General features: G+C 35.5%; 1 protein-coding gene across 1 annotated transcript in view; it reads left to right on the top strand.

Annotated features, from left to right (window-relative positions):
• Window positions 1–21960, top strand: part of CENPE (centromere protein E) — a 37782-nt gene that overhangs the window by 9117 nt on the left and 6705 nt on the right. Inside the window, exons 13-37 of the mRNA XM_042871103.1 lie at window positions 284–442; window positions 834–978; window positions 2051–2148; window positions 3001–3057; window positions 3141–3308; window positions 4059–4133; window positions 4407–4529; window positions 4895–5029; window positions 5598–5775; window positions 6217–6371; window positions 7389–7703; window positions 8468–8779; window positions 10239–10397; window positions 11226–11426; window positions 12430–12711; window positions 12823–12978; window positions 13793–14014; window positions 14783–14941; window positions 15162–15383; window positions 16651–16788; window positions 17644–17844; window positions 17923–18069; window positions 18707–18919; window positions 19666–19872; window positions 20400–20609. Coding sequence (XP_042727037.1) covers window positions 284–442; window positions 834–978; window positions 2051–2148; window positions 3001–3057; window positions 3141–3308; window positions 4059–4133; window positions 4407–4529; window positions 4895–5029; window positions 5598–5775; window positions 6217–6371; window positions 7389–7703; window positions 8468–8779; window positions 10239–10397; window positions 11226–11426; window positions 12430–12711; window positions 12823–12978; window positions 13793–14014; window positions 14783–14941; window positions 15162–15383; window positions 16651–16788; window positions 17644–17844; window positions 17923–18069; window positions 18707–18919; window positions 19666–19872; window positions 20400–20609 — 4437 coding nt within the window. The remainder of the gene's footprint in view (window positions 1–283; window positions 443–833; window positions 979–2050; window positions 2149–3000; window positions 3058–3140; window positions 3309–4058; window positions 4134–4406; window positions 4530–4894; window positions 5030–5597; window positions 5776–6216; window positions 6372–7388; window positions 7704–8467; window positions 8780–10238; window positions 10398–11225; window positions 11427–12429; window positions 12712–12822; window positions 12979–13792; window positions 14015–14782; window positions 14942–15161; window positions 15384–16650; window positions 16789–17643; window positions 17845–17922; window positions 18070–18706; window positions 18920–19665; window positions 19873–20399; window positions 20610–21960) is intronic.

Genomic DNA, 21960 nt, shown 5'->3' with positions numbered 1-21960 from the left:
AAACTGTTACTTTTTTTTATATTAAGGATTTTTTTTTTAATAATGAATTTTTAAGTCTTTAGAGTCTAGCTGATTTGTTTTGCTATTTTAACCTCTCAAATACTAAGTCTCCTGAGAAACTGTAGACTGTTGTCAGTTTTTGTCAAAGATTAGAGACAACTCTTTTAGACTTAAAGGAATATATGTACATGCTGTTAGTTCTCAATCCTGGTAATTCTTTATAAACTACTGTTTCAGGTGATGCACTTAACATCATTAAATTTTATTATTGTTTCTATGGAAGGTGTCTATGAAGACTCAGATTCATGCAATGGAAAAAGATCAGCTGGCTCACCTGTTGAAAGAAAAGAATTCTCTTCAGAAAGTGCAGGAGGATAGGATACGAAACTTAACTGAGATGCTGGTGACTTCTGCCTCATTTTCCTCGAAACAGAATGCTAAAGTAAGCACAGACTTCCTAGATCTTTCTTTACTTCTGAAATACTTGTCAAAAATTAATACAAATGCACAGAATTATAGTGAAAATGAAAAAAGCTTCAGTTTAGCAGTCCTTAACCTTTGCTTTTAATATAAGTATAAATGATAGTCTAGGCAATTTTCACATGGGTTTTGAAGGAGTAAATTTCTAATACTTCAATGCTGCTTTGCAGTGAGCAGGCAGCAAAGAGCTTTGCTTTCAAACTGTCAAGCTGTAGTTCAATTTTAAAGAAACTGCAGAAAAAATAAGCAGCTGGTTAGGATGCAGGACTGTTGGAACAGTAGACTAATCTCCATTTAGTGATTCAATTTTATTTTCTGTGAATTCTTTTGTTTTGTTTTTCTCCCCTTTAAAGGCCAAGAGAAGAAGGAGAGTTACATGGGCTCCTGGTAAAATAAACCAGGAAAATGTGGACTATTTTGAAGATTTTGAAAAAACAACACTAACCACAACAAAAAAAATGAAAATGTCTCTGTCGTCACTACCAGAGGCAGAGGACTGTAAGTACCATTTTTTTTGTGCAGAGAATTCTGTAAAGCAGCACTGAAATGGAGACTTGAAAATGAAGAACAATCTTTATTTTATAAATCTAAATTAAAAATCCATTTCACTTGCTAATAATACATTTAATTGACACTATGCTATTCAAACTGTTCTGTGAACCCAGAAAGCACTGGCTTTGCTTTCAAAGGCAATTACATTTGTCTGTGAGCGAAGACTACTGCCTGGAAGTGGAATGGGTTCAGCTGCAATAATGCAGATAGTTATTGCAATGGAAATAAAACTGTTTCGTTTTTAAAAATGGAAACTTTGGAAGCTTTAGTTTTGTCATCCTAGGTGAAATAATTTGTAGGAAATCTGTCAGATAAGTTCGTAAGCATTGCTTAGCTTCTCGAAGGAAGTAAAGTCACCTCTAAGAGCATAAGGGAGATTTTTCTCATTTGTTCTGTTAAGCAAATGTATTTGCTTGTAAGAAAATCTTAAAATATGTGGTGTTCTCTTGAAAAAATTAGGGGGGGAGGAAGATAAGGAGTAAAACTCAACACGTTAGCAGATATAGAAAAGTCATTACTCAAAGATTAAACTCTAATTGAAGGACTTACTAGAGGACCTAGATCAAGGAATAAAGAAAGCTGAAATGAGAAAATAACTGGGCACTATTGATACTGAATTGCATCTTTGTACAGCCTTATTACCCGTTCATTTGTCAAGTTGCTTTAAATCTTTCTTATGGGAAAGGTATGTCTTGTCTTCAAATATTGCAGAATGCTGTTACTTGGCCTTTTTCTTGACCATTAGATACTTTTTCTCATTTATATATAAGTGTATATTCTGGATTTTTTTAATCTTCATTAACTTGTGATAGGTGTTCAGTGTAAGCACAGGGACTGGATTAAAGTGCTGTTCACTTTCGTAAAAGAAAATCATGAGACTTAGGAGTCCTACTGTGTGTTATATCTGTGTCATTGAATCATTATTTCCAATGTGATGAGACCTTTGATAAGAAAATTCTTGATTCCCAATTAAAAACTTATTGCCGTTCAGTATTTTTTGATGCATCTTCCTTTTCAGCTCTGTTAACAGAGAGTTCTGAACGAGACAATGAATATTTTACTGCTTCTGATCAAATTCAAGATACAGAATGGATTGATGGACCGGACATGAACTGGGTAACATCATAATATCTTCATTTTATCTTACTGTCCTGTTTTCAGCTTGGGCAGAGTTCTTTCTCCATGGTGTCTGAAATGTTTTGGCTTTGGGAGAAAAACTGTGTTGATAATACAGGGATGTTTTAGTTGTTGAGCAGTGGCTGTGAAGAGCCAAGGACATAACTTCTTGTGCTGCCCTATTAGCAAGGGGAGCTAAGGGGCATGGGGAGCTTGGAGGAGGCAGAACCAGGAAAGCTGACCTATAGTTGGCTAAAGAGGTATTCCAAACCACTTGATATCATGAGGAAAAAGTTTAAAAACATGGGAGTTGGGGGGCTACTGGCTCCCCACTGCTTTATTGACTGGATGTCAGTTGCTGGGTGGTGAGCAATTGCTTGTGCATTGCTTGTTTTGTGAATGTATTATTATCACTGTTACTATTACTGTTCTTCTTTTTTCTTTTATGTCTCAGTAAATAGTTTATCTCAGCCCCCAAGTTCCACTTTTTTGTTTTTGTTTGATTCTCTATCCCACTGGGAGGGGAAAGTGAGTGAACAACTTCATTGTGTTTATAGCTGACTGCTGGGTTAAACTACAACACTTAACATAGTCTATATGCGTTGTATGGTTCTCAGTAAGACAGCCTTACTCATCTGTAGAGCATCAATATTCTGTTATATATCTTTAATAATTATAACTTCTTAGTAAGAAAGTATCTTGGTCATCTCCATGGAGTTGTGGTATGTTCTAGTAGTGAATGAGCTAGAGAGCTTTGGTATTTAAGTAGCTCTGGCAGTGAAAAGCAACAAGGGTTATAATAAATTTGCTTGATCTTGTCAATTAGTTAACTGAAAGCAGTTCTTTCTCTAGACTCGGAGAGACTTTGAAGAATCTGTGCAACTCTGTGAAACTTTAGCAGCAGAAAAGGTAAGCCTGTCCTGTATTCGCCTTGAAATAAGATGGAAAATTCCAATAACCTTTTCTAAAGCTTGTTGTGTTTCTTTCTTCAGGATATTGCTGTAAATGAAATCAATATTTTGCAAGCAAACTTTAATAAGTTAGTATTAGAAAATGAACAATTGAAATCAGAAATAAATGAAATGAAGGAGAAACTGGAAGAAAAGATAGAAATGGATGAATTTGAAGCACTGGAAAAACAAACACAAAGAGATCATGAGGTAAAGTGCACAGAAGTATAGATAGATTAGTGTTCTCTATACTGAAATGTTTTCTAGAGTTTAGTCTACAGAATGCTACTTTGATGTTGATTCGCAAGAGGTGGTGATACAAGCAGCATTCAGCAGTAGAAAGAATGAGCCTAGGGTTTAAAGTGGACTGAGAGTGTAAAAATCAGACTTTGACTTAAAAATTACAGATTTTTTTTTTCTATACTTGTAACAATACAGAAATACTCAAAGAAGAGTGCTAATTTTTAAGCTTTTCTAACAAAGACCAAGAGAAGAGCTCTTTTACTTTAAAAGTGCTTCTATATCTGGTCTTCTATTTGTGCTTCCTTTCACAGGATGCAACTTGAATGCATTCATGGCTTTACTTAAACTTAATTTTGATATCTCTTGCTTGTCAGCAATAAGATTATCATTAATATCTGCACTGTGCAGAAAAGACTGTTTAACATGACCAGAGTTGGACGTTCCGTATCTGTATGATTTCTGCATGAATTGCTTTGATCGCTCTTGCTTCTTGAGCTGTTGCAGATTAAATTAGACTTGAATCATTTCTAACTGCTGTGAAGCTGAAATAGAGATTTTCATTTATTAATTTGAAAGAGTGTGGCATCTACGATTTGCTAACTAATAGAAAAGAAAATATAATACAGACCTTGCTTAATGCATGGTGATGGCAACTAAAACCATTGGTGTGGGTGCTTTCTAACATCCTCAGCAATTCTGCTTCAATTTGCTCCACAGATACAACTAATGCATGAAATTACCAACCTAAAGAATATTGTTTCAAATGCTGAAGCCTACAATGAAGAACTCGAGGTGAGCCTTTCTCATAAACTTGCATGCAATAAGATTTGTATAGAACATGGTTTGGTTTTTCTATCCGGTACGGATGACCCTGACTTGATTGGGTCCTAGTTAGTCTTACTAGTTATGAGAAAGGTATGTCTCATCTTAATAATGCTTATTATGTAAAAAGGATTCTTATAGATTCCTATCAGGAAAACAAACAAACTGGGAACTGTGTTGTTTTTTTTTTTAATTTATTTTTTTTACTTTCTTTTCTTTTTTTTTTTTTTTTTTTTTTTTTAGGCAGAAATGAAGTCCAAACTGGAACAACTAAAAGAGAAAGAGAACAAAATAAAGATATTACAAAATCGTGTGGAGCAACTGCAGAAAGCGGAAATGGAAAGAAAAGAGACATCTCTTTTAGCGGTAAACATGAGTTTTCTGCTTGGGTTGCTTAGGTTAAGTTTTGCTTTTCTGGAAGTGAGTTAAGCTTAAGCATAGCCTTGATGTGATGAAAATCTGCTGCCCAACAGGTTTTAATTATTTTATGAAGCTTAAAATGCAAATTACTATAGTATTAGTTCTGCAAGAAGTTTACTTTATAGAGATACTCTGAAGTAAAGCTATGGGAAATTCTGTACTTTATCCCAGCTCTCAGTGTTGTGCTACTGTTCATTTTAGATAGAGTAATGTACCATATTCTGAGTCACCTGTACATTTTAACCATATTTGAATAATCACATTTGCTTTATTATGGTCATCTTAATTTTTCGAGTTTTTGTCTCTTTCAGGGGGATTCTGATAAACTAATTGAGGAAATTCAGCAGCTGAGTAAATCCCTTTTAGATAGTGAAACCATAGCCTTGGATGCCAAAAAAGAATCTGCTTTTCTCAGAACAGAAAATTTGGAATTGAAAGAGAGGATGGTAATTACTTTTTAAACTGTTTTTGTAGTGGTACAAAATACTGTTTGGCAATGTTTGCTCCCAGACTAGAGAAGGATATCTGTAAAGATAAGTGACTTAACACTCAAAGCAATGTTTTCACTGTGGAACTCATGGAAAGCATACCCTCAAGAAGATAAAAATGAATCTGATGTTATGCAGGAGCTGGTCTTCATTTTTTGTCTTTTATGAGAGAAGAGAGTAAATGAACAGTCTTTGAAGAGTTCCTAGGACAAAAGACTCCAAGTCTGATATCACAATAGGGGTCAGATTAGTAAGTTATCAATTTAGAAAAATGGGATGGGACTTTTAAGTTCTGAAGGAGTAAAGGAAATAGGAAAAATGGCTATGGTTCTGACTTCAAATGTGTCTTACATTTTATTACATTACTCTAAAAGAAATGAAGTTGTTTAATGGTGGCAAATTCTATTAGACCAGGCCAAAATCATTCCAATCAGTAACACAAAATGTGTCAGATTTAATAATTAACTGCTAAGCAAGTGAACTTGTATTTTGTGTATGAACTTCATGTTGTGTTATTTTCCTGAAGAATGAACTCTTAAATGATCACAAGCAAATGCAAAAGGATGTGCAACTTTATCAAAGCCAAATAGAAGCAGGAAAGGCAAACTACAAAAAAATGCAAGCTGACTTGCAGAAAGAGTTGCAGTCTGTATTTCAAGAAAACACAAGGCTAAATTCACTGATGGAGGGTAAAATTCCAAAAGGTACTGTTCTGTTTAAGTTGATTTTTTTTTTTTTTTTTCTTCTCCCATTTCCTTTTATCCATTTGATGTGAGGGACGTAGGGATGCTTTTTTGTCTCTGGAGTTATTGTCAAGATAAAATATCAGAATCTCTGATACTAATGGCACATAGCAGTCTGCATTAGCACTTTCTTGAAATATTTGTTGATTTCCATAAATCTTTGTATGTCACCCACGACAGTCAAGTTAATGAAGGATATCAAGGAGAAAGTGGAAATAAACTGAATGCCAGTCTAACCAAGTCTGACCAAATTCAAAGCAGTAGTTCCATCTTTTGATTGCTGACAAATTACAAAGTAGTCTTTGTAGACTTGACATCCAGAGCACGATATGAAACTGCTGAAATTAAAACCTATTTTTCTTCTCTTGCACTCTTATTAATTAAAACTTGTTGATTGTTTAGATACGGTTTCTCTTCTGGACCTGGAAAAAAAGGCATCTGACTTAAAAGCAGAACTAGAAAAAGCATTGGAGGAGAATGTACTACTACAAAAAAAAGTAGATGAGCTGTCGGAACTTCAGCCTCCACCAAATACTGTTGAGATGCAGCAGACAGAGGTAAACAAAAGTCGAACTATTCTGCAGCTTGTCTTTCTTTTGTGCTTTTTATATTGCATTTGACTAATAACACATTAATGGAGGCCAATTGGATAGTTTTCAGTAAAAAATCTTAAATCAAACAGTAAGGTTTTACAAAGTTCATTATGCTGTTGTTTCTCAGGCATTTGGTATTTACACGGGAATAAATCAAGAGTTGTATGCTCAGTTATAGTCTGCTATAACTAATGAAGTATTTCTAGTACAAAGCTTGCTTGTTTACCATGGTCATCATTAGATAGCTACATGTGTCTCGTCCTTGTTCACGACACCATTTTACCTATCCTAAAACTGAATTTTTATCTAGATGGGTAAAAGTAAATCTTAATGCTTCTGAGTAGAAACATTGGTTGGAGAGTAAAAGGTTTAATTTAAACTTTCCAGAATTTACAAGCAGACTTTCTTGTTTCCTGGCAGGGCATAGTTTAGTATACTTTTTCCTACAAATTCTTCCTAAGACTTTGCAAATTTGTAATACTCAGTAGCAAATACAGGAGAATTTATATGCACTTATGGTCTAGGACAAGTAATCTTGAACAAACTTGATTGTGAATATTTTGCAGAATGTTCCAAAACCTACTATTGGCCTACTTCTACTTATAAAAAAAAAAAAGTAGATGTTAAAACCTTTATAAAGTCTGTATTGCCAGTAGTGTTGATATGTCAAAAGTACAATCAGTTTAAGAGCCATAGTTTGCCATGTTTGTTCAATTCTCAAAACAGTGACAGGAAATATTTTAAGAACATCTTAAGAGTTAGAGGGGAGAGTTCTAATGGTTTTTGAATGCAATAGGATTTGTCTTCCCCTCCTTCCTGACGTATTTAGATTTTGTTTTATTGGGATTAAGTGTTGGACGTCTAGCAACGTACTGCACTCTGTATTTGCTTGTATTTGTTTTTAAGCCTGCATGAGTACGTTTTTTATTATACAGCTATAACAAATATTGACTTTTAAATGCTGTTGTTTTTTCCTGACAGATTCCTGAAAAACATGAGGAGTTAAGCTTACTAAAATTGGAAAGAGAAAACCTGCTCTCTGCGGCAGCTGATAATGAAGTTAAACTTAACTCTTTAACTGCGGAAATTGAAAAATCAAAAGAAGAGCTAGCAGATGCACAGCTTAAATACGTAAACTCTAATCAGGAGTATGTAGTGCTTAAACAGCTCCATGAAGAACTAGAACAAAAATACCTAGCTGTGTCAGAAAACTATGAACAAATGAAGCTTCAAATAGAACATTTGTCTAAAGATGCAGAGGAGTCTAAAACAGCTTTGGATTATGTGAAATTAGAGGTTGGTGTCATATTCCTCTTTTTGACATATGCTAAGAATTCTCCAAGTGACTTCTTTTTAAAATATAAAGCAGTAGTTTTCTAGGTATGGTGTTGTAACTGAAGTTCTACTTTCAGTGGGATATCAGTTGTACTGTGCTGGATGGATAAGATTTGAGATGCACAGGATTATGCATCTCAGTGGCCTCTTTCTTCATAGGCAAAGAAATAAGCTACTCAAGGATATGTGTTTTCCTGTACTACTTCTTAAGTTTACTCATTATTATGCAAATATATTTTAAATAAGCAGCTATCGCCTATTCTTTCTGAATTCATAGGAACAAAGCTTTCTCATCAGTGAACTGTTGAGATTTTCCTTTAAAGGAAAGAAAACTGAATATCTTTCAAACCACAGAGAATCACTGCATTACTTGGCAAATGGGTAAAAATTCATACAGGATGAGAAGGAAAACTAAGCTGCATGCACTTCTGACAAGCCTTTTGGCAACTATATGGCTGTCATATTCAGCTATGGATTTGACAGGATACGATTTCATATGTTTGTGTTTTGGCAAGAATTTTCCTGCTAAGGAGGTTCTGGAGACCAATAATTGATGTGGACAAGATTATAAATGGAGGGTTAATGAAATGATTAAATTCCTACTCTTTTGAAGACTGAAAGGATTGTCTAGCTTGTCTAAGCAAATGAGTCTGTGAAATCATGTACGTATTATACTGTTTTACATGAGAGTGAAAGTGTTTATTCCATTCCCTTCTAAATTAAAGCTCTCTAATAAAATGAAAGAATTGGAAGAAAAGACAGCAGAACACAAACATTATCTTCATGTAAAAGAAGAGCTTGCTCAGGCTCATCACAAGCTAAATGAAATGGAACAATTAAAAGAGCAAGAAAAGATTGTGGAAGCAAGATTGGAGACCAAGGATTCGGAGATCCAGGCAGTTCTTCAGCAGCTTAATGGATGCTGGGAAGAAATAAAAAATCTCACTCAAGAAAGAGATCACCTGAAACAAAAAGAGGAATCTCTCCAAGCTGAGACAGACCAGCTCAAAGAAGACATAAAGGACACTGTTTCAATGGTAGGGATTCTGACTTTATTGAAGTGGACTGTACATATCAAAAACTATAAAAGAACTATGTAGGTTGCTCTGAAAGTAATACCTCCTATTTATTTGTATGGAAACCTCTACAGGTACAAAGAGCACAGTAACACTATTTGATAGAGCAAATTCTCAGCTACAAAACTGTTTTTCAGTGTAATCACCACTATTAATTACATATCTTTGCCAGTAATAAACTGGGGGCTTCATGTCGCACTTGTAAAAATCTGCACCAGTGGAGGTGACCCACTGCTGCCTCTGCTGAAGTGTACTACCCACCACTTAACTGTGTTAACACCCACTGTTCAGTCTCCATAAATGTAAAGCAAGGGTCAGTGAAGTTTTCTGATAGATCCAGCTTCTGGACCCTTGTAAGTGTCCATGGAATAATTGCTACAGGTGACTTGAGAATTGAAGTGTAGCATTGCTCACTGGGAAGTGAAGGTACAGATTGTTTACAGGGATATGAGAGCAGAGTGCAGTTTGTATGCCATTAAGTAGTACAGAATGTTGAGTGGAGACTGTAGCCACGTTCTGTGACCTGTAGTAGTCCCCTAGGCAACCTTAGGTTTCAGCAATATCAGGAAAACCTGATGTACTGCTGTAAGAACAACAATGCTGGGATAGGGGGACTGATGGTGCCAAGACACTGATAATCTGCTTACCTACTACTCCTGGGCCAAATGTTTTGGGTTTTTTTTTTTTTTTTTTTTTTTTTGACAAAGTGTGCTCCTTTGGGTGGACTTTGCTTATTATGAGCTCATCAAGAATGTGGTAAATGGTTTCAAACTGAAATAGAGCGGATCTAGATTGGATGTAAGGAAAAAGGTTTTGCAATACAAGTGGTAGAGGCAGCACTGGCACAGGCTGTCCAGAAAGGTTGTGACTGCCCCAACCTCGGAGACATTCAAGGTTAGGCTGGGCTGGGCCAGGCTGTGCGCTTGACCTGACCCTAATTGAGATGTGCCTGACTCCCCTGCTGAAGAGGGACAGCCTAGGTGACCTTTAAAGGGTCCTTTCCTATTCAGATGACTCTGTGAATGTCAGTGGATGCATTTTTTTTGTCCTGCATGAAGGAATTAAATGACACGCCTTTGCTTCATATGCACTTCCACATCTAACACCAATTTGTCAAACTGTTCCTCTGTTGCCATCTGTCACACAGCAACTAAATGTAATGGCTTATGGGTGAGAAGGTTCTACCTCTACTGCCACTCCACCAACATCCACCTCTGTGAGCCAGCGTAATAAAATAGGAGGCATTACTTTCAGAGCAACCCTTGTATATTGAAATATATGGGGGATAAGGGGAGAGAGTTTTCTTTGGTATTTTGTTTCTATTTGTTTGGGTGTGGGTTGTTTGTTTGTTTTTTGAGGAGTACCTACTAACGTGGCAAAAAAATAGCATCTCTGTCTCGTGGATTTTCTTTATTCCAAGAACATTTTAGCACATGAAGAACTGAGAAATGCACAGAGTTCTCTCCAGAAATCCCAGGAAACTGTCAAGAAGCTGGAGAAAATTATTTCTGAAAAAGAGACTCAAATTGTGAGTGCTAAGGAGACGCTCGGAAAAACTATTAATGAACTTCAAATACAGGTAAGATGTTTTGTAATCATTCAAAACTGAAATGTTTCTAGCGTCTTTCCCAATACTGTGAAAGCAAGTCTTGTCAGTCTGATTACAGTCTCTTCTTGCTCTTAAATTTCTAGACCTTTGGTAGAAAATAGTCAAAAAAGTGGCATTCATAGCTTGAATTTCTACAGAGATCAACAACTGATAGTGTACAATGAACTTTTTCCTAACTAATATGTGCTATAGGTACCAACTTGACAGGTGAAATTAGATGGCAAATAGAGGTAAGGGGTACCCAAGAGTAGTAACAGAGCTTATGGTTTGTGAATTTTGTTCTCAGTGAGAAGTCTCGTACGTGGCTGTAAATGAAACTGAGTTCATAACATGTAACAGGGAGCTGATATGTTTTTCAAGCTTGTGTACAAATGACCAGGAAGAGTGCTGTACCTTACGCAGTAGCTTCAGTAACAGTTCCTTTTGCAGGCCCATCTGTAATAGATGACAATAGATTTACACTGCAAGACCCAATAAATTAATCAACGTTAACTTAGTATTTGCATGGTTTTTGAAAGAGCAAATGCATAGAAATAGATGGAGTGAGTTTTTCTTATTTGGCTTTTTCCTATCAGATATTTTCTAAATAAAGCATAACCAGTATTAGAGAAAAAACTGTGAAAAATTAGCATTTAAAACAGGTGACAGAAAGGCCAAAGACTGTTGGATTTTTTTCCCCAGATTTGTTACAGTTTGTTAAAGATTTGTTTAAAAATACTATAGCTGAATAAATGAAAGTTTTTGTCTTTTAGTTTTCATTTTGAGTTGTTGGAGATGTTATCTTTGCATATTTTGTAGTTATCACAGATGACAGAAGAACTTAAAAATATCACATCAGAAAGAGACAGGCTTGCTGCGGAGAATAAAAGCCATAGAAAAAGTGATGAGCTTCAGGTGCTAAAGGAACAAATATTTTCCCTTACACAAGAGAAGAATTCATTACAGGATAAGCTGGACAGTTTACATCTCAAGAAAGAAGAATATGGAGAAGGAACTCTGGTAAGTATTCTGCTAAGTTGGTAATACAAAGCATACGAGTTTAAACTTTACTTTGAGTGATAATAGTTCACTAAATAGACCAGAGAAGGATCCTACTATTTGACTGCAGGCCATCAAACATCACAAGCAGTATTGTTTACCTAAGAGGCAATTCAACCAATACTATCAGTTGTATCTTGGCAACTAATGGCAAGCTATGACAAACTTTTCCTGTAAATAGAATTTTATCTTAATACAGGATGGTGGTGTTATGGGTTGATCTGCATAGAGATGAGGTATTGTAGTTAAGTATTTGAACCTGAGAATTGCTTAACTGAAAGGGATGCTGATGTATTTTTCAAAACATAGAAACCTTTTCAGTTTTGTTTTGTAGGCAAGGTGTGCTGATGGCCTTTCCGCCCAACATTTTCCCTAACTGAATATGCTGATAGCATGCGTGTGTTTTTATACATAAATGCACTTGAAAAATATAAACTTACAAAAGATATCTGTAAAGTAATATTTATGGGGAGGTGGACAGACTTGAAGAGATAATATCTTGACATCTTATCACAGAATGGCTTGGGTTGGAAGGGGGACCCTAAGGATCATCAAGTTCCAACCCCCCTGCCATAGGCAGAGCCACCAACCTCCAGATCTGATACCAGACCAGGTTGCCCAGGGCCTCATCCAACCTGATCTTATCTAATGTTGAAACTAGATACATGGACAAGATCTCTGTAGCACATTTGTTTTTCCTCAGGATTAAACCACAGCTGTGGTGTTCTGCTTTTGGCAACCTGTTTCAGAAGACATCTTTTCAAATTTTATATATAAATGTATTTTTTTTTCAAGAAATTTGAAATACTGAATTCAGTCAAATCCTGTTAATTTCCATTTACAAATTCCTTTAAAACATAGGTTGGTTTTTTTTTTTTTTCATAAATAGCTTGTCAAAGGTCTGATAGAATTCTCTTATCACTGCTTCTCTAAATCTGATGACTTTTATTCCTGTGTGAAATAGGAATCAGCGATTCGAGAAAAATCTGTTGAGCAGGAATTAATTCATCTAAGAGAGGAGCTGAGCCAGACACAAAAGAAACTGCATGAAATGGAGGAAGTGAAGGCAACTGAATTTAACAGGGAATCTGAAAAAGTGGAACAAACAGATCTTATTCCAAAATCGCATGATTGTCGAGAAATGAGCACTATGACAGAAAGAGATGATGATTTTAAAATGCAACTGGAGAATCTCCAAAGTGAGAGAGACCACTTGAGAAACACCGTACAGGAAGCAATTAGCATGGTAATGAAAACCATTCCACACCTTTAAGACAAAGTCTTTAGTAAACTTCTGTCATAATTTTTGGAAATGATGCTCAAGCTTTAATTTACTTGAACTGTTTTGTGTCCAAAGAATTCAGAAGTGCAGGAAGAATTGAAATGTGCTCATAACTCCATTAGACAACATCAAGAGACCATTATGGATCTGAAAGAAAGTATTTCAGAGAAAGAAAGTCAACTCTTGAAAGCTCAAGAGGCATTGAAGGAAACAGCTGAAGTGGAACAGAAGGTCAGATATAGTTTGGTGAAGTTCTATCTTTTACAGACTTCAATTTGAAAGGTTTCAATAAATGTATTAACAACACTTAAAGCTTTCCCCTTTTTTTAATCTACTTCATAAAAGAAGGCCATAACAATAGAGGAAGTGGAAAGATAACCAAATTGCAATTTGATATGTAAGCTACAGTCTTGATAACAAAATGTGTATTGGTGCTGAAGAATCAAATATTAAACATCAGTGCTGCTATTTGACCTCAACTTATTTTCCAAGTCTTACACTTCTTAACGTTATTATAGTTAACATGTTATCTTTCAGCTATGTAACTCTGAAAATACCTAAGTGACTGGGGGGCAATTTAGCCCATTCTTTCACTTGCTACACTTATTATAATTTTTTTTGCTTATTTTTGTATATGAAGCTATTGTTGCTTTAAGAAAAAAAAAAATAGGCTTGATTCTGTCAAGCATTATCTGCTGTGGATACAGATCTGCTGTGGAGTTGTTTTTCTGGAATTATCATGAACTGTAGGTTTTCATACACGCTTTCTAATGAGATAGAAACGCTGAAACATGATTAACACATCAGTAAAATTGTTACATTATTTGTTTGCAACCTTAGTAAACTGAGGGATATTTCTTCTGTAAAATTTTTTTATAACAACCCGTATGTGGAGGTGGAGCTTTTGAAATGTGATCCATTGACACTTTTCCTACATCAACCTGACTACTGAGACAAAAAAGGGACATAAATTAAGAAGTTACTGTTTTTTTTCCAAGCATCCATAGATATATCAGCAATATTAATAAGCTATTTGTTCTTTCAGCTCACTGAAGTAACTGAGAACCTGACTCGTGTCTCTTCTGAGTATGGCAAACTACTGGCAGAAAAAGAACAAACAGAAAGAAAAATGAATGAGCAGATCTCTCAGCAGCTTGAAAAAATAGCTTTACTTAATGTGGAGAAAGATGAGCTACAGCAAATGGTAGAGGTCTCTAAAACAGAAAAAGATCAGTTGAAGGCTGATTGTCAGGAAAGCAAGGAGAAAGTACGTATCAAATCTCTTAAATAATTGTTTTAAAGACACTTTATAGCACTCAGTTCCTTCAGTCCTGTAGCTATTAGCTGCTCAGTATCCCTCCCTCTCTTCATTTGTTCCCAGCAGCAGTAAACTAAAAATTGACTCTACTAATCTAATCTGGATTTTGGAATTTCTCTCTTAATTTTCCTTTGCAGCTGTTGTGGTCACTGTGCCACTCTGGATTAACCATAGTTTCCCACCTGCTGGATAAATGCTCTACAAGCTTCTCTTACATTTCCAACCTACAGTGGCTTCGCATTTGGCACTGAACAGTAAAAAGTAATCTAAGGTTACAAAAATCAAAAGTTTGAGGTTTTCTACAATTTGAACTCAGAATGAGCTGACAAAGAGAAAGCTAAATCCAGATCTGAAATTGATTTGAAATTGATTTTCCAAATTGATCATTTGGAAAATGATTCCATTTCTCTGTCTTGATGCCTTGTTTTGAAAGCAGGATACTGCTTATTCAGTATTCCAAGTATTTGCCTAGAAAATGTTTACTTTGATGCATCTTTTCAGACAAACTTGGCCTGAGATGCAGCTAACAAAAATTTAGCTGCTATGTTCTGAAACTAAATGGAAGTGAGGTAAATAATTATTTCGGAAAAGAATTTGCAGTTTCAAATACTTCTCTCCTAGAAATTCAAATGCCTTGTCTTACCACTCTTAACCTAAATGAGCAACTTCTAAGAAAGTCATACTGGGTATTCAGCTATATAACACTTTGTTCTGAAGTTGACAGAAGTTCTGACAGAAATGGAAAGTCTGCAGGAAGAACTAAAGCATCAGAAAGAGCAAGCTGATATTCAGAAAAATATGCTGGCAGAAGGAGAAGAGAAACTACAAAACACTGAAGAAAAGCTGACTGAGGAAATAAACAAACTGAAAGAAAAGGCAAGTACAGTAATATAAATTCCTCTTAAAACTAATTTAGAGACTGTCTCCTCAAGGGTTAATGAGAGAGAAAAGGTATCTACCTACAGTAACTTGGGCTATTTTACTTTTTGATAGATGATCTTATGGTAATAGTTATTAGTAAAAATTCCACAGTTGCTAAACTGTGTTTGTTTGTTTGTTTTGTGTTATTTTTTTTTTGTCTTTTGTATCTTTGTAGATAGAAAAGTTGAATGAGGACTTAAATTCAGTAACCAAAGAAAGGCAACAGGTGCTGGAAGAAATAAAAGAAAAGGCAGAGTATGAAAACAGTAAACTTCAAGAGCTGGGGAAACAATGTGCTTTGTTGGCACAGGAGAGAGATCAGTTCCAGGAAAAGCTGGAATGTGCTCAAGCAGAGAAGAACAAACTGGAAGTTAATCTACAGGAGAGTATTAATAAGGTGCTTTGTCTTTAAGTATAATAATTATAAATGTTGGAGAGCAGATTGGCTGTTTCTTGAAACTGTTTTGGAAAAGTTTCTTATGGATATTATATATCCAAATTAAAGCTCACCGGTGTTTTTCAATTTCTGTCTTGTGGAATTGTATTTTAGGATATATATGAGCTCTTTCAAAAATCTTATGAGGCTACTTCATTTAGAAAGGAAAGAGCAAATGCATATGCTGAATTACCTAAACACTCTGGTGATATTTTTTGAATGCTACAGTATATCTTGTTGAATTCTGAAGTTAACACTGAAAGTGACAAATTCTCTAGATTGTTATTTTGCTTCTGGATATTCAACAGTGAAGGTGATAGTTTGGTTCAGTGTTGAGCTGGAATTCTTATTCAGAATCAGCAATCTGTAGATGATTCAAATCTAGGGTGCTACTGATTCATTTGAATTTAGGTATTTTTTGAACGTTAGTTGTATTGCTATGAAACTTGAAATTTAGAGATTGTGAAAGGAATGCTACTCCTATAATAATAAAAAATAATTTTAAATTATTTTGACAGTGTTCCCACGATAAGTATTCCCATGATAAAGTTGTCTCATGTGAAGTCATTATTTCTAGACAGTTATTAAAGCAATATGAATGAGGTTCACATTTCTCCTTTGTGTTCCTCTTCTCTGAAACAAGAATTGTAGAAAGCAAGTCCAAGCATGTTAGATGGCATACTCTGTACAATTCTTTACACTAAATGCTAAGGACTTATCAATATTCTGTCAGGTTTTTCTTAGAATAAACTTTTCAAATAAATATGCAAAAAGGGTGCAAAAGGGTCTGGCCTCTTCTCCCAGGCAAATAGTAGGACCCGAGGAAATGGCAAGAAGTTATACCAGAGGAGGTTTAGGTTGGATATTAGGAGAAACTTCTTCTCTCAGAGGGTGGTCAGGCACTGGAATGGCTGCCCAGGGAGGTGGTGGAGTCGCCATCCCTGGCAGTGTTCAAGAGGCGCCTGGATGAGGAGCTACGAGAGATGGTTTAGTAGCTTGTGGCACTGATAGGAATGGGAGGGTGGTTGGACTGGATGATCTTGCAGGTTGTTTCCAACCTTGTGATTCTGTAGTATGTAACTTTCTATGCTCAGACTGAAGCAATTTGTGATTATTTTTTTTTCGAAGTATTTAACTCCTATGAAATAGAGTAGTTTGGTGTGTTAGAAATAGATTTGTATAATATCTCACAACTTTTAAAATATTTGTTGGTCTAATTTTATCTCAGATTCTTGAAACTGAAAAGGAGTTGAAATGTCATCAAGAACTCCTCAGTGATGAGAAAATGAAAGCTGAAGAACGGGAAGAACATCTGTTAAAGGTTCAGAGGAGGTCAGAGATCTTACAGGACAGCCTAACAAATAAGGTGGGGAGTCTGTGGTTTTTATCTAGTTACTCTACAGTGCTGCTTTCTGATGTTTTAATCACTGAGCTAAATTCTTGGTCAAGACAACTCCTATTTAACTTTAAACTGCCAGCGCGTCATTCTGTGTTCTATAACAAGCACGAAAGTGACAAAGGATTCTGTAACGATTTAAGTAAAATTTAGAAGCAGCACTTTCAACTCATCTCAGATAAGTTGGCTGCTCCACTACGGTGTGCATAAATCCACATCCATTTTAAATACAGTGGTAGTTATTTATGTATTCATTCAGACTTTAAAAATCACTGTGTAGACAGTACGATTCCAAGAGGGTTTGCAATTTTTGGAGCTTTGTACAGTTTCAAACTGTATCTGGTATTCAGCAAGTACTGCTGCTTAGATCTTCCCAGCTCAGTCTTTTTTGCGATTTTTACTTTGCATTTCATCTGTCAAACTTATTTTGTCTGTAGACCTAACAGTGTAATTAAGTATTGCTTTAGGTAAACAATTAGTGTTAGTATTCAAATCATTGGAGCAGATAGATGGACAATTCAATTGTGTTTATCTTCTGTTAATTTTTCATCTGTTTTTTGTAATATGGATTTATGTTGACTGCATTTTGTTTTCACGTTGCTTTAGTGCAACCCAAAGTTGGCTAGAGTTCTCTGGGTGTAATGCTATTCTTAATCTTCTGAGAGATTAGAACATTGGAATCATTTTTAAACTTTTCATGCTGCTAGCGTGAATTTTAGACTTACTGGAAACTGTCTTGTGTCAAATACATACAACTCAGTCCTCATAGTGGAGTCTATAGACTAGGATCAGCTCATTTTTTTTGTTGTTCCTCCAATGTTACAGATTCAACAGTTAACTGATACGCTAAATAGCGTATCAAGTGAAAAAGACCTGTTATTGGCTGAAAGAGCTACTCATTCTTTCCAACTTGAAGAACAAATCTCATCAATTAATCAAGAAAAAGATGAGCTACAAAAACTTCTCCAGGACATCAGTTCGGAGCGGGACCAACTCAAGATGGAATTGCAGAAAAGTTCGGAGATGGTTGGTGTTGCAAGCCACATACCTAAGTCAGTAATAACTTACCTTCTTGAATCTTAATTATGTATGCATTTATTGTAGTGTATTGAAACAAGTGAGAAACTGGAATGTGCTCTAAACAAACTGAAGCAGAGAGACCTAAACGATACTTCTGTTCAAGTGAACTTACTGGACAATGCAGAGCAGATGGATGATGACAGCCTGGTGGCAAAAAGCTTGGAAATTAAGGTGACCTACTGTACTTTTTAAAGGATACATGTCAAGATTTAATACTGTTTATTCAGGAGCCTAAATCTTACTTCTGTGTATGATTTATATGGAATTGGTGAGTCCTCTTTCTTTATGTTAAAAATTGAAAATGAAGATAGTAATGGCCTGTAAATTTGGGCTGTCCTATATTTGCCTTAAGGTGTAATATAGGTTCTGTATGTGATTTGTGAGGTGCAGTTTACCAGTAGTCCCTTGAAGCATATTTGCATTTCATAGCCTGCTAACTGCTTTAAACTTACGGTGAAAGCTTTCCTAGGAAAGAAAGCAGCTTGTCCATTTCACAAAGGAAGACAGAAGGTAGAGTGTTAGGAGCAATTTCATGATCTTTCCACAAGAGAATCAAAGAGATCAGCACTATTCTGAGAGCAGCCTGGGTGGTAAACTTGTGAACAGACGACAAATTTTATTTCAGGCCCAGCTCACTGTTTCAATCGTCATCTGTGACAATAGAACAGATTTCAGCTCTTGCTTTACTCTTGTTCCTTTGTAAAACCTTATGCGTGCTGTGGGGGTTAACCTGGAATCTGATGTTCAGCTTATTTATAACTAACGACTCTTTGCTTATTGTGACTTAATTTGCTTAATTTATATTTAGGAACATCTTGAGACATTCACAGATATAAGGAAGAGGTATGACTGTCTCTCTACAATGTCTCTTGATCTAAAAGCTGAGCTGGATTGTCAGAAAGCAGTGATAGCTGCAATGCTGAGTCAGCTTTCATTGGAACAGAGTAAAGAAGTCAATCGATTGCAAATGGAAAATGAGAGAATTAATGGTCATCTCCAGAGCTTATTGAACAAACTAAAGGTACCAACTGAAATGCTGAATATGTGGATAATTCATACTACTTTGTTTCTTTTTTTTTTTTTGATAGTCTCACTATTAACAGCTTGGATTCTATATGATCTGGCTTTGATATTTCATAAATGCTTGTCTTAAAGAAAATAGACCCCTAACATATCTAAAAAACTGGAACTGTTTAGATAAACGAACCTCTTTTTTTTTTTTTTTTTTTTACTGTAATGCAGCTGTTTTCCATGGTAGTATTTCATCAGTACTAATCCATTTTCATTGATGGGAAGTGTTCTGTTTGTAAATCAAATTACAGTCATCTGAGTACCTATTTCCTTGGAGCAGATATGCAAGATGCCTTGGCGATTTCTCTTCATTTTGTAAAAATACTAAAAAGTTTAATAACTTTTGTGGTCATTCAGATTTTCCTCAATCCATAGTTCTGTGGAGAAACATACTCCAATTATTAGGAAAAAATTAAAAGGTCTGAAGAAAGAATTACTGTCATCATGAACAGAAGTATAGTAAAACACGTAGTTTTTGTGTGGTTTTTTTATTTACTTTGAAAGGGAGGGAGAAGGAAGGCAGGGAGGCAAAATAATGATAGAATGAAAGTTCTGGTAATAAAAATATCAGTCATCTTTATAAATACCATTACCTAAAATGTTTAACAAGAAAGGTTTGACTAGTATTCTTAAAGAACCTGATCTCCTATTTTCACATAAGCTACCTAACATTCTTTTTTTGTTGTTGTTTTACAGTTTTTGTTCGGTCGTGTTTGTTCAAAGAAGAAGGATTATCATGCTACTGTTAGTAAGTATGTAATGGAATTGTATGAAGAAAAGAAAAAACAACATCAGTTACAAGTTCAAATTCAGTGCTTGAAGAAGTGTCATTTGAATCAGAATGAAATATCTTCGCACAAGTTAAATGTTGAAGTGTGGCAGAGTTTGCACTTGAATACACAGGTATGATTTAAAATTTTCAATGACTTGGGTATTTCAAGACATGATCTAACATGGTTGCACTAGTCTAATGGGCATTGTTTTTTAAAATTTGAGGGGGGAAAAGCAATTCTTTTTTAACGCTACCCAATTACATAAAAAGAATTTAGATTGATAAAGTGGCTAAAAATTAAGTTAAAAAAAAATTTTGGACTACAGTTTACTAGTTTGCCCTGTAGAATATATTTCTATGTGATCACATAGAAATGTGATACTGAGATGATTTCTGTTAGCAATTAGATGAATTTTCACTAACAAACATTTTTCCACTTTCACCTTCCACCTGCACCCAGGAGCCTGGATTGTCTGATTTTTCCATTAGGGGATGGCGAAATTCCTTTTAGCCTAGCAAAAATGGAATAGTTAGATGCTAAAACATACTTCTTCTATATATAGGTAGCTGAGGGGGCAAACGTGTGTGTGTGTGTGTATATATGTATATATATACACCTAACAAAACAATATTTTAACTTGATCCCTTTTCTGTGAAGATCATCCTCAAAGATATATCAGAAATGGAGAGTGAACTTCTCAGCATCAAGGCAGAGTTGCAGCAGGAAGCAAGTACTAGAATGGAAACGAGACAATTCTGGGAAACTTGTTCAGGACACCACTGTAATACTGAAGAACTTAAAGAAGAGTTAAAGAAGGATAACGAAAGGCTTTTACAAGTCATTAAATTCTGGACTCCAAAGGGAAAGGTAAATAAAAACTTGATTCATAAAAAATGTATTTAATGTGATTACTGTGTTAAATATTTCTGTAATCTAGTTGAAAACAAACAAAAAAAAATTTTGAAGTTCATTTATTAATTACTATCAGCACTTGTTTTAGTATTTAACTGTGTAAAATGTGGGAATAATTAGAAGATTTCTTTAAGACTTTTTTCCCTCATGCAATTAAATTGGAAACTTTTGCTTAAAAAGATTTCCTGGGAGATAATTGTGTGCATGTGGCAGGTTTTTCAGTATGTTTGTCATGGTTCCTGTGGTCTTGCTTCTGGGGCAGGGGGCCTCCCTTCCAAAACCCTCAGGAAGACAAAAAGATGAGAGTACAGCTAGATTGAGGTAACAGAGAAACTGATTTACTAGAAATGGTAAAGGAATATGAGATAAAACAACATAAAAAGAATGAAGGGTAGCAAGTCAAATAAACGGGAGAGAGCTATCTTTCTAGCTGTGCTGTGGATGGCATTACAGAAGGAAATAGAGCCGTGGTTACATCACCTCTTTTCCTCCCAGAAACCACATGGTAATTACAGGGCTGCTGGGAATTGCAGTTTCGCACTTCCTACCCAGCAGCAGGAACTGCAGCTTCCTGGCAGCTGTTCCAGCTCTTGTCAGCTTTGCATGATGTTATGACATGGAATACCTGCAGAAAGCCATGATAGTTTGCTTTTTAACACCGTGAATCTTGGAAACAAGGTTTTTAACTGTTTGAATGTTCCTTGCAGAACTTGCCAGCCTGATGCATTTACATTCTCAAGGCTTAATACCTGCAGGATTTCCTGTTCTTTACAAATGACCTTTAACATGGCTAACGTGTTTTCTATAAAACTGGCTTGTAATCGATATTCTTGTACCTTTTCTACCTTCAGAAAGTCAAATTAGTTGTATTTTTTTATAAATTACTGTTGATTCAGCTGTCCTTTCCCTTTGCTCCTTTCTTACCCATTCTACATATGGGGGGAAAAAAAGGTGATGTTATGCAAAATGAAATGCTTTATAAACTAAATTTAATGAGATTTCATCTTTGGATAAGCACATCAAACAACTCTTAAAAAACAGGTTATGGGAAGGTATCTTCTATCTTTTGATTAGTTCTTAAAAACAGTTTTCTTAACCTCCAGCAAACGTTTGTTCCTAAGATTATTGATACTATATATCTTCTACTGGTATTGATCTGGAGTATGAAGAGCTCATCACCCTCTTCCTGTGTGTGTTGTGACTCAGTTCTACCCTGCTAAGTTCAGCTCATTGAAAAAAGACTTCTTTTGTAGAATTAACTGTCAGCCTTGAGTTCCCCAGGATTTTCCAATGCTGATAGGTTGTT

This window comes from Lagopus leucura, unplaced genomic scaffold (assembly GCF_019238085.1).
Source record: "Lagopus leucura isolate 7727_CA_CO unplaced genomic scaffold, USGS_WTPT01 Super-Scaffold_100004, whole genome shotgun sequence".
In the NCBI taxonomy this organism is placed as follows: Eukaryota; Metazoa; Chordata; class Aves; order Galliformes; family Phasianidae; genus Lagopus; species Lagopus leucura.
This window is presented reverse-complemented; position numbering and strand designations above follow the sequence as displayed.